At 38.0% G+C, this 13,528-nt stretch overlaps 1 protein-coding gene across 1 annotated transcript in view; it reads right to left on the bottom strand.

The window, feature by feature from the left end:
• Positions 1 to 13,528, bottom strand: part of LOC127186970 (uncharacterized) — a gene marked incomplete at its 5' end in the record, with an annotated part of 268,435 nt that overhangs the window by 57,318 nt on the left and 197,589 nt on the right. Inside the window, one exon of the mRNA XM_051143234.1 lies at positions 3,902 to 4,061. Coding sequence (XP_050999191.1) covers positions 3,902 to 4,061 — 160 coding nt within the window. The remainder of the gene's footprint in view (positions 1 to 3,901; positions 4,062 to 13,528) is intronic.

Here is a 13,528-nt window from a genome sequence, read left to right on the forward strand (position 1 = left end):
CTCTGCATGCAAGCCGTGACACACTGAATGAATGATTGAATGTCAAAACAAAATCTAGTTTACAGAAAGTTTACACTTTATATTTAAGTTATTTTTATTATAATTTATTCAGATTGCATCCCGATTATTAGCCCCTCACTTGTATCTTCCTGTTCCTACCCTCAAAGTTTACACTTTAAAATATTTTTGTCCATTCCTAACTTGGGATTTTAGATTATAAATTATTGTTCTCAATTATACTGTTTTTGCACCTTGAGATTACCATGTCAATTGTTCAACAAGGCTGGCTTGTTTCCTTGCTGAAATAAACTAAACAAGCAAACACGAGACAGTGTAAGAAGAATAACAAGATTGAGGAATTGTAAGGCTTCAAAACACAAATATTGAGGGCCCAAGAGGCTTAAAAACAAGCCAAAGATAGGTTTATGGATTTATTATAAAATGTTTCAACATTTGTTTTTGTTATTTTCAGTCATACATATGTGTGTGTGTCTGTGTGGTTATGTTATATTGGTGAAGGGGAGTTTAGTCGCAGAGGTGTCTGCCCCTTCTGCCAGAGCTGGAGTTATAGGAGATTGTGAGCCACCTGATGTGGGTGCGAGAAATCACACTTGGTTCCCCAGAAGGAACATTGCATCCCTTTGATCTATATCTTCAGGCTTCCATTTTTTTAATTAAAAAAAATTACATTTTATTAGTGTGTATAAATGCATGTGTGTGTGTGCATGTGTGTTTCATAGCATGCATGTGTAGGTCAGAGAACATCTTCTGGGAGTCAGCTCTCTGCTTTTACCACATGAGAACCAGAGAGCAAACTCAGGTTGTCAGACTTGTCAGTAGGAGCCTGTATTTACTGAGCTCTCTCCAGAGAGTCTGTGCATTCTTAGTAAGCATACGTCTCTCAACATAGACTAACAGGTATTCTGTAGGAGCTCAAAGTATTTGCGCAACATATTCATAGTTCTTACCTCTTATGGATTCTGAGTCAATACGTGTTGTAAAGAGAATAATAGATATTTATGTAGACATATGGCCCAATGACATCTAAGTCAAAACTGTGGTACTGTCATTTTGGATAAATTGTTCACTTACATTTAATCTGCTTGGATTTTTTTCTCTGCTCCATTTGAATGTGAACACACACACAAAAAAAAAATTTACTGACGCTCAAGTTTAAAGTCTCCACCTTAGCCCTACTTTCGCCCAACATGGATCAGCTAAGTAATTTTATAAGGGACAAAATAAATATTAATAATCTTGTGAGCTTCTTCTAGTTTCCTTGTAGCATTGAAGCACCAGTCCTATCTTCTGCCTTGCTAAACAGGCCAATAGATATTCCAGTAATTTTGTTTTCCTCAGTCTTTTTTTTTCTTAACACTTAGTCGAATCAACCTGGTACTCACCTTTGGATAGCTTCCAAGTTTCTAAACTTCCACGTTGTGAAACTTAACAACGAAATAAAATACTTTTTATACAGACTCTAGACACTGAGAAATTGTCTCAGGGAAGAAGTACTCTTGCGTAACTAATTTCAATGGTTTTGGACCTTTACACATGTTGGTCGTAGGATGAATACACAGAATTAAATTTGTTTTGCTTTAGTTCAAGGACAGTGATCTGGGAAAAGTCAGTTCCACTGTTAGGTTAACTAGAAAGCAGAAGTGAAGACACACTTAAGTGAAGTAAAACAACCTGCACTTTCTTAAGCTAATGTTTAAATCTCTGTCAAGGAGGGAGCAGGATAAGGTTCATTATGTGTGTTCATTCCATGGGCAAATTTAAAATGTCCAACTATCTAACTATGGTAATTTGAATGGAAAGTGTCCCACATGAACTCATGCATTTGAGCACTTGGTCCCCAGTTTGTTGCTGATTAGTGAGGTTATGGAACTGAAAGAAAGTGGAGCCTTGCTCGAAGCAGTGTGTCAGTGTGTCAGGAAGCATGGGCTTTAAGGGGATACAGCCTTTCCTGCTTCCTGTTCACTCTCAACTCTCTGTATGTGGTTGATATGTGATTTCTGAGTCCTGCTCCTGTCCCAGTGCCCCAGTGGCCTTTGATCATGTTATTTCATCACAACAAATAAAGTGACTAACATGCATGTATGGAAATCTTTCTGGTAAACAGGTACTATGGGAAACAAATGATATAAAGATGGAGAAACCACTCTAGTTATACAAGGAGAGAGTAATTTAAAAAAAAAAAGAGGGACCCATGAGCATTCTCAGGTTGTCAAAGACACTGAACAGGCAGTTTGGACAAGTTGATACCCTATGGGCATATACAGGGGGAGGTAATCCCCCCCTGGAACAGTCATAGGGGAGGGGAATAATGGGAAAATGGGGGGAGGGAAGAATGGGAGGATACAAGGTATGGGATAAACATTGAGATGTAACAAGAATAAATTAATAAAAAAAATTTTAAAAAAAAGAAAATATATATATATAAAAAAAGAAGAAATCATGACCAAAAGGAGAAGATCCTTGGATTAAGACTTGGAGAGTGGTGTTTCTCGAATCATTCACACAAACTAATGAATCTCCCTTTAAAAAGAATGTATGCGACCTTGAGCACATGTTTATAAAATTATTCATACTTTCATGACTTATTTGTATTATCTTAAAGATGTATTCTGACTGGTAAGAGGTGAGAGGGATAAAGATGCAGGAGAAGTGACTTTAAAAAGTAGGCAAGACGCCGTCAAAGGGAAGAAAGGCAGGGTTGCATTTACATGTTAGAAAAGTCATGGTAAGCAGAGCAGAGAAGGAACTCACAGTGTGAAAATGGGGCAGCAGCAGGGTGAAATTACAAATAAACATTGCTGTTCTCCAGGTCCTATAGCTCTGTCGCAGTGGGCACCAAGGGCCTGCATCTATGTTGCAAAGGAAAAGAGATTAGAGGGAAAAAAAATCTCAGTAAACTCAATAGGATTTGATCAGATAAAATTCAACAAGATGAGGGCAGGTTTGGAAACACTGCGTTCTTGTCCTTTGCAATAAGAATACATGAAAATCTTATATACAAAGACCATAGGAGTATAATTTCTTGGGTGTCCCGACCCAGGTGGAGTGCATGTTTTATTTAAACAGTATGTCTGGGATAGATTTGGGTTGAACCACAGTAGTTTATCTTTGGGCTACCCATCTGAAAATATCAAAATAAGCTACTGGGATACATTCTTTGGGATGCAAAAGGGAGGTGTGGCCAACTGTGTATCTATGAGAGCCTTTAACAGGATGGGTGATGCTTTGAAAGGAGTTTATCAAAGGGCTGTGTAGAGTAAGAAACAAATAAGAGAAGCAGGTACATGGATTCGGATGACACCGACATAGACAAGGCAGGGAAGCAAATAGCCAGTAATGCCAAAACATTTTAAAAATAATAAAAAATAAAATTAAAAATTGTACTGCCTCTATGGAAAACCTAAGGAAGAAAAGACTCTAGGGACTCCGTGACAAAGGCAACAAAGGACGACAGAACAGACTATTTCCTTCCTCCGGCCTACTCAAAACTCCACTGATGCCTAACCCTCAGGAGCAAAGCCCCTATCCCCACCAGCCTTTCTACTTCTCACAGCTTTTGTATAGGAGAGAGAGAGAGAGACAGAGAGAGAGAGAGAGAGAGAGAGAGAGAGAGAGAGAGAGAGAGAGAGAGAGAGAGAGAATAATAACCTCTAAACTAAAATCTGTTCTGACTAAAAAACTGAAACAAGTATAAAATCAAAGCTCAAAATTTAAAATGTGGTGTCAAGCAAGACACTGAGGGAAGCACTTCCTGAACAGCATGCAGGAAGGCATGTCTTGCTGATGCAGGGGAGGGAGTGGGAGGCAGCGGTGCCAGGGGTGGGGGTCTGGGCTGAGGGAGGTTCTCCAGCACAGTCAGGTCAGCTTCACTGCAACTCACCTTCCTTCTCTCGCCATTGATGCCTCTCCACTGCTCAGACCTTTTCACGATGTGACTCAGTTCCTGATTAGAAATCTCCAAATCGTAGGGCATGAAGAACTTGGTTTCTTCACTGTGGATTCTCTGAAATGCATCTAATATCCAAGAGTCATTGTGCAACCTAGGGAAAGGGTTTGTAGCAGGGTTCACTTTTCCAAATATTTTTTTTTCTTCCAAAGTATTAACAAGTTGTATTTTTCTTATCAACATGTATTTATTCAGCTCATTTATCACATTCTTTTTCTTCAGAAATTATTTGATGATTAAATTTCCAGTAATTACTTAATTTTTTCTCAGCTACATATTCTAAGCCAACAAATGCAATCTTGGTGTTTTGCTATTATTTCCTATTAGCCTACTGTCTAGCTTGTGATGCCATACAGACTGCAGAAAATTGAGGAATATTTGGCCATTGGTTATGTTTGGACATCTAAATTAGGTCAATATTAGGAATTCCCATAAAAAATACACTTGAATTGACTCTTCCTCCATAAGGTGATTTTAGAATACCCTCTCCCACTTCATTCTGTCCCTACCTTCCTCATCTCTACAAATTCCTTAACACTGGTGAGTAACATCTGCAGGATTATTTGGGACATTAATTAAGTCAGTGTTTAAGAAAATTTTCTATTAAATATCTTTACAGGGAAAAGCAACTAACTGTATTCACCCTAATCCACTTGTATTTATTTTAACATGTTTTGTTTGTCAATACTCAGAGTAAAACTGAAACTGTGAAAGAAGAGACTGTTTATTATTTGCCTTTGTGTAGTTCTGGCTCTCCATATATACCCAGAACTAGTTTCAATATAGGTGTGTTGGTAACCTCTAGGCTAGACTAAAGTCCCTCATGGATCAGTGTCAATATGCTAAGCCTGGAGAAGTTTGAAAAGTAACTGTGGTGTATATTGGACTCTCAAAGTATTTAGCAAGCTCATCTGCATTTGGACCACTTGTGAATTTCTGAGATGGCAGATGCTGTCCATCTGCTACAAAAAAAAAAAAAAAAAAAAAATGAGCTTCTGACTGTAGGGTACACATGGCTGTATCTACAACCCTATGGCCAAGGCTCAGAGGACATTGTGAACAAAGAGGGCATCGAACTCTGGTGCCCCTTTTCTGACCACGTCCCCTGGATGGGGAGACCTGGCGGCACTCAGAGGAAGGATAGCAAGTTACCAAGAAGAGACTCGATATTCTAAGAGCATAGATAGGGAGAGGAGGTCTCCCTCAATCACAGACATAGGGGAGGGGAGAAAGGGGGAAGTGGGAGGGAGGGAAGAATGGGAGGAAACAGGGGAAGGGCTAACAATCGAGATGTAATATGAATAAATTAATAAAATTAATAAAAAATAAAAAAAAAAGAAGAGGGCATCATAAGATTGTAGGAGCCATAGGATCAGGGTGCCTACTACAAGATAGTGTCTTCTATCTATGCCAGGGAAGCCACATCTGTGATATCTCAACAGTATGGATGCCTAAACAAAATCAATGCAGTGACAACAACAGTTGACATACCAGTGTGTGTAGGGGATATCTTAACGAGGCTCTACTCTCCAAAGAACAGCTACAGGCAATTAATGGCTGCTAAGAAGGGGAACTGGTCCCCTTCAGGGATGAGTCTGTTGTTTATCCAACCACAAGTGATCAGTTCTAAACACATGGACATATGAGCAATACTAAATGGAGCCAGCTGTGTGTGTGTGTGTGTGTGTGTGTGTGTGAGCGCGCGCATGTGCTTTTGTATAGATGAATATACACATGTGTATGTAATACTTATAATTAATGAGGAGACTATAATTTGAGGAGTAATTCAGGAGGAATTGGAGAGGGAAAGGGGTATGAAATGATATAAATACAATACTCATGTATGGAATTCTCAGGAAAAATACATAGCCATAGAACAGAAGTGCCTTTTGAATATTCCAATTAAAGAATTAGAAACTTTTTATTTCAGTGGTCAGAATAATGAGATTTTCTTCTAATTAATCCAGACAATCCATACTATAATTCATGAACTGTTTGTTACAATGGCAGTCAACTTCACTGCATTCTCTTATCTAAAACTTAACTTAATCCTCACATTATGTGTTAATACTTTCAAAAGTCAAGCTTACTTTTCAAAAATACCAAGAAGTTAGAGAAAAACGACGTCCAAAGTTTCTTTTATTCTTTTATGTTGACTCAAGTTTTAGCACATATTGCCAGGTGTGGAAGTATACATGCCTTAAATCCCATCACTCAGGAGGCAGAAGCAGGGAGTTCACGGCCAGCCTGTTTTATAAAGCACGTTTCAGGCCAGCCAGGCTACATAGTAAGACCCTGTCTCAAACAGCCAAACACAAACAGCTAAAAGCTTCATTTAGCTACCTCTAACTGGATCCTTTCTAAAACAGTACCATTGGTATGCTGGTTTGCTTGCTTTTTTGACCTGCATTTCTGAATAAGATCTATGAGTCTGTTTTAGTTTCCAGTGACTTTGAATTCACCACAGGACTGATTATATATACCCATACCTATGGGGATTATCCACTTACATCTGCTGGGAATCAAACCCAAGATTTTGCATATGCAGCACAAACCCTCCATCCCAGCTGCATCCACAGCTAGCCTGACACCATCTTGGAATGCTTCCACTGTTGTGCTCTTCTTTGAGATTCTGGCCCAGTCATCTGAACGATTTGTTAGTTGGCGTATTAAGCAAGAACTACTCTTGACCATTCTCTTCTGCTTGTTCAATGCAAAGTACATCTTTCTGTTTCCATGGTGATTTAATGCATTTAAATTACTGTCAGCTTGGTGTTGTAAGCAGTTTCTATATGAATATTTTTAAGTGCGGACTTATCAACAATGTAATTAACTTTGAATTAATTAGGAATCACAGTCCTGTTTCTACTGGCTTCTGTTCCTTTTGCCCAGAAAAATGTCTGTCTTCTTTTTATTTCTCTTTTGCTCTGTGTGAAAGAATAATTATGTAAACATCAAAGCTTGGATCTGCAGGACAGTTAACAAATGTTTTGACAGAGAACAAAATGGCACATTGGAATATGGAAAGCTGTGCAAAGATTAATTGCATTTTAGTCATATTTAATTTTTTTCTTGCCATTTTGGGTGGCATTTTCCAATGCAAAGCTCCATGATGTGTTGTTAATGAGTCAATTTACAAACCTTTATTAGTTTTCAACATATTTTACAGCTCTATAAAGCCAGTTTACAGAAACAAAGAAAAGACAGTATGTTGTTGTTGTATATGTAAATAAAAATAAATAAATAGAAAACTCATCGTTATGTAAGTTTTACTATATAATTAGTCATGCAATATAACACATATCCAAACATGATTTTATTCTTTTGGATACAAGGCTATTTTATCCTTTAATGTGTTTTTTGTTTTGTTTTGTTTTGTTTTGTTTTAATCTTCATTTTTCAGGTTCTCCTCAGAAAGCTCACAATCCTAACAGTATGTTAGGTGAATTTCAAAAAGAAAAAAACATCAACAATGCAACATAGTCCTAGTTTTGTTTTAAAATTGTGTATTGGTGACATTGGACATTGATTAGCAAAACAAAAATGGACTCTATATGTTTATTTGAAATGTGCATATGTGACAGTCAAATTGAATGATGTCAAATGAAGGATACTGGCTCCCACTGAGTGAAAAACAAGAAGAGAAACAGCAACCACAGAAGTACGTACTAGTGAACCAAAGATAGATATATATATATATATATATATATATATATACATATATATACACATATATATGTATATATGTGTGTATATATATGTATATATATATATATAATTTTTGTAGTTGTTTTGCAAATTTGAGGTTCTTAAGAGGGAGCTAATATTTTCTGACAAAAACAACTATAGCATTATATGGTGATTTCTGCCAACCTAGATTTCTTTTAACAACACAACTTCTCAATATGCCTGGATTTTTTTTTAAATTTTATTCCTTCAAAATGTAATTAAAAAGAGAACTCCAGTCCACCTGTCTGCACTGCCTTAGGCATTATTGTTTGTAGAAATAGGTCACATACTCTGCCACAGGTGCTGATGATGGCCAATGAAACCAAGCAATGTGCCGAGTCCTCTGCCCTATGCCCTACATATGCAGCAATTCATGCTTGCCGAGTGACAGAAGCTACTGTGTTTGTTCTTACTGGAGTGTGGGTCATTTCCAGAAACCTAAGTGATGACATTTCTTTCAAAGCTAAAAGGACAAGTGTGAACAGATACTAAACTATTGTAAGGGTTCTGAAAAAAGATTGAGTCTGCCATTTTTTAAACTGTTTCAAATGCAAAAAAATAAAAGTGTCTTTTTACACACAGAGTGGCCAATGCATATCTAGTGTGAGTACTTCCTGGTGCCATTACATTAGGACAACGCAAGGAGAGCTGTGAAGAGTCAGCATACAGTCCGTTGGCTGAAACCCACTATTATTATTATGACATGTTGAAATGTATGTAGTCTTCAGGGGGTCTGTAAAAACCTTAAATGAGGCACGCAACAGTCAAGCATCAATACCCATGAAGGTAGGTTCAGTTGGGTTTGTAGAAACCATTGAGTATACACCACTATGCTTAACAGCAAATGGAATCCATCGGAAATCGTAAATTCATTGGGAGATCATGAATAGAACAAAACAAAAATGCTCAGGAAGAACAAAGAAGAAATAAAGAGGGAAACAGAATTTCAGAAAAAGAAACAAATTCAGAAAGCAAAAAAAGGTACCCGCAGTGGGAAGAAGTCAAAATGTTTCCCCTACCCCATTTCCAGAGACAGCCATGACAGGGAGCTAGACATGGGTCAACATTCAACGTCTGTGTGATCTCACACATGGGCAATCATCCTCACCATCCCCTCTTCAATTGTTTGTTTTCGTTTAGTTGACATGTATGGCTTTTATGTCCCATTCTGGGGGTATGATGGATAGAGAGATGCAGCCAGCAGAGGAGGGGCAAGGTTAGGATCCCAGGCGTGGGGCAGGCACAGAGCTGGAGAGCCCAGGAGTCACAGTGTTGGCAACACAGAGACCAGCTGAGGCATAGGTTCTGTAAGATGCAGAAGAGTAGTGTTTGAGCGTATGCATATTTCACAGTTTACTTCCTCTGCTCATCTACTGGTGGGCATTTGGGTCTCTTCTGACTCTGGCTAATTGTGAGTAATGCAGCATAGAGCTTGGGCATGCATCTCATAACTATCGAGCTTTAATTCTCTGGGATGTGCATGCAGAAATAAGATAGCAAATAATATAGAAATTATAGTTTTAATTATTTGAGGACACTCCAGTCACACTGTTTTATACAAGGGCAGCATTGTTTTGTATTATCATTAGTATAAAGAGTTCTAATGCCACATCTTCTCCAATGCATTTTTTCTATTCTTTTGATAGTAACAACCCTTTGGAATATGATGCCATTACTCATGACAGTTTTGATCTTCATTTTCCTATTAACTAGTGATGCTGATCATTAGCTCATGTTTACTGGCCATTTCTCATGTATCCTTTGACAATGGTCTTTTCAAGTCTTTTGAGGGGATTTGAATAATTTATTCTTTCACTATGGCATTTCAATTTTGTTTTTATAAAACCAGGATACTAGATAAAAGACTTTTGATATTTTCTCCTATTTTGCGTCTTTTACACTCCACTGTTCCCTAGGATAAGAACAGATTTGTAAGTTTTATGTAGCACCATTTGCTTACTTTGTATTTCATTGCCTGTGCTTCTGTCACCATACTTGTGAACTCACTGCCAAGAATAGTGTCATGCAGTGTGAGAGCTAGCCATGTCATCACCATAAACCAATTCAAAGGGAATATGCTTTTTTTTAAAAAAAACTATATTTGGGAATTCTGGGAATATAATGAGAGCTGGCAATGCACTGGTTAGGCTTAGGATTCTGTTCTTTCTAGGGCCAGTCTGGAAGGATCAGCTATGTTAGTGTCAGCCATCACTGACTCATATGCCTCTGAGGACACTGACACATCCCACTCTGTAGGGAGACCTGATTTAAAATCTGTTCCAGAGAAACTCATTCTGTGAATGCACTCAGAACAGGGGTGGTGATTTCTCCAATTAAACTCACTTAAAAAAAAATTTTAGTCACCAGGAAAACAGAGTGCTGATGAACGTGCTGGTGTCATGACCAATGTCAGTGACAAAGACTGCCAATGCTCAAGTATCAGACCCACACTCAAGGCTCAGGCACTGTCTGTCACCATGCAGCACAGTTCCCTAGCAAGTGTGACCAACATCAACATCACCAGGAACCCATCTGCAGTGGTGAGCATGTGAGCATGGCTCATATTAACCCACTTAACAGATCATTAGTGGGGAAACACCACTTGGGCAGGGAGGCAGAGCAGAGGGCTCAGAGAGTTGAATTGAGACTTAGAAATACCAAGGTAGAGAGCTGTCAAGGGGAGAGCTAGTGAATCTTCTGCCTCTGTGGGTTAGTTATTATCTGCCTTGGTTGTCTGCGGTTTTTATATGCATTAGCTAAATACATGTTTGCATTGGCCTTACTGCAAACATATTGTGCTGTATTTTCTAAAAAGTGAATAAGGCCCCAAAACCAAACTGAAATCTATTCATATGAAATTGTTAGGGTGGATCAGCACACAGGAGAGCTGTAATGTGCACTGAGCAGTTCCTCATAGGTGATGTCAAGAATTTTGTAAATGAGACATCTTTCCCTGGAACATGTAATTTGACAGATTTTCTTCTTGTGAAAAGAAATCTCTATCTTCGTCCCATAAATCAACATGTTTATTTATTTGTGAGTTTTTAAATTTAACAAATTGTTGTACTCCAGGTATTTCTGTTTCAGGACAGAGGAGAGAAGAGTCAAACGCCTGTGCTTGCTCCTCAGTACAATGATCTCATGTCATTTTGCCCATCAAATTTTACCTTGAGTTCTGATGTGACATTGAAGTACATGGCACACTGAACACAACATGCTGTTTTTTGTTTGTTTGGGTATTGTTTGCTTGTTCATTTGTTTGTTTGCACAAGTAACTAGTCCTTGGCTCTCAGCAGAAAATGAAGATGCATATGCCGCTTGGCTCTTCATTTGCTCAGTGATAAGCTTATTGAAATTTTTCAGGAAGAGTGTTTAAGGAAAAAAGAAATCCAGAAACAAAGGGAAGCAGGAAGTGACACCATTCCATGGTCCCCACGCTGATCAGCGAAAGACGTTTCGGCAAGAGTACTTAAGGAAGCTCCTCATGCCAGCGATAGCAAACTAGCTCAGGCCAGAGACTAGATGACATCACATAGTCTTTGCTTATTGGCACCCTGAGTGACAGAACTTACTGACACTCTCTAGCCACACTCACATGCCCTATGTCCTCTATGCACAGTAGGAAAGGACAAACCGTAGGCGATTGTTTTACTTTCTTCTATCCTAGAGGCATTGGCAAATTTATCAGAAGTCACTTCACCAAGTGTCAAATTTACTAATTAGCCACTTAAGCTTAACTGGCTAATGTATAGGCTTCAGGTGTTTTAGTGATAAGGTTGATGAAAATTTTATTTCTTTTTTTGTTTTTGACATAGGGTCTCACTATGATGCACCATGCTAGCTCACACTTGTGGTAAGGCCTCTCTTTCAACCTCCTAAAATCTGTGGTTATAAGTGTAAACATACCATAGTGCCTAGCCCTCACTACATCTTTCTAAAAAAAAAAAAAAAGTGCAATAATGTGGGATATTCAATTTATATTGCCACAGTTTCTCCTAGCTACCTGTGAGGATGGGAGAAGCCAACTCCTTCTCCCGAAGGGCAGTTACCACCTAAATGGACCTGTTGCCCACACCAGGAGGTTTAGGGTTCTAACAAGTAGAGGCAGAAAACATTTAAGTTATGTCTCCATCAAAATGAGCAATTTCTTTTTTTTTATCAAGAGAGATGGGAATGCCCCATCTTTTATTTATTTATTTATTTATTTATTTATTTATTTATTTATTTATTTATTTATTTTTATTAATTTATTCAGATTAGACCTAGGGGGGGGGGAATAGGGTGAAAGCAGGAGGAGGGAGGAACAGGAGGATACAAGTGATGAAATGAGCAATTTTGATGATGTTCAGATTACTAAAGGCAGCAGTTCTCAACCTGTGGATCACAAGCCCATTAGGAGTTCAAAGGACCCTTTCCTAGGGGTTGCCCAAGACCATCAGAAAACATAGATATTTATATAAAGATTCATAACAGTGGCAAGATTACAGTTACGAAGTAGCAGTGAAAATAATTTTATGCTTGGCAGGGGGTGGGGGGGAGGGTTTCACCAAAACATGAGGAACTGTATCAAATGGTCATAGCATTAGGAGGGTTGAGAACCACTGGCTTAGAGGAACAACTTAGGACCCAAGATGAAAATACAAAATTTTGCTTTGATTAACAAAAAACACCACAAGAAAGATTGACCTAGAAGTGAGATAATCCTTGATTATCTCATATGTATCACCCAGACATGAATAAGATCTAGATATTTTCATCAAAAATGGTCCTTAAATTATTTTTGTTATAAATAAATTTTCCTCATCAGAAGCTAGAACTTATAATGCTATTTGGAACTGTTAAATCAATGACTAAAAAGATGCAAGCTCACCCCCCAAGTTAATTAACTTGATTACCAGTGTTGTAAATTTGTGTACAGCTCCCAGAGATCTAAACACTTAAATGAATCTCACGTTTAAATCATTATCTTTCATTCCCTTTATAACATTAACAAACATATACGTGGCCTGCAGATCTTTCATATTATTCAGACTTAAACTATGAAAACAATGTCTGGCGAGACTTCATTTGTTTGCTGCAAGGCTAGGCACTATGAGATAGGGACTGAATATAACAGCTTAATAAAACGATAAATTTATAAGACGAGGAAGCAGAAAGGGGACGCTCACTCTGTAGCACACTGAAAGCATAAACTGATGGATTTAAATCACGTTACCAATTCAACAAGATAGAATGACAAAATAACTAAGAATTTCAATATCACATCAAATCAACAGGCCAGGAAAATATAGAAGATAGGAAAAGACATATTCTGTTTAGCTACTGACGCTATCCACAGAAAATGAAGTGTTCCTGCCTCACAATAAGGAATTTAATTTTAAAAAATAAAACTGCATAAGAGAGAAGGAAACAGTTGTAAATTTTTTCCATGAGGAATCTTTTCATATTTTGAGTTACTTAAGTAATGAAATTTGAGAAAAATGCTTTGCTGGTGGTGAACTTTAAATACCTTACCATTTTGTTTTGCTCATTCTGTTTAGACAGGACCTTGCTTTTTATTCCAGGCTGGCCAATTACCATGTAGGCAAAGCTGGTCCTGAAGTAACAGCCATAACTTTTGCCTGCACATCCTGAATGATGGATTTAGAGGTATGCGTCATCACACGCTGCCACATATCTTTATTTTAAAAGTCAAATGCAAATTATAAGGCAATCAGGAAGCGGAGTAGCTATCTGATGAAACTACAGCAACAGAGTTTAACACTGTTTGTGCATGCTGGACTCGCAACTGAGGGAGCAGAGACATTTAAATGACCAATAGAAGGAAGGGAA

This window comes from Acomys russatus, chromosome 3 (assembly GCF_903995435.1).
Source record: "Acomys russatus chromosome 3, mAcoRus1.1, whole genome shotgun sequence".
Lineage (NCBI taxonomy): Eukaryota > Metazoa > Chordata > Mammalia > Rodentia > Muridae > Acomys > Acomys russatus.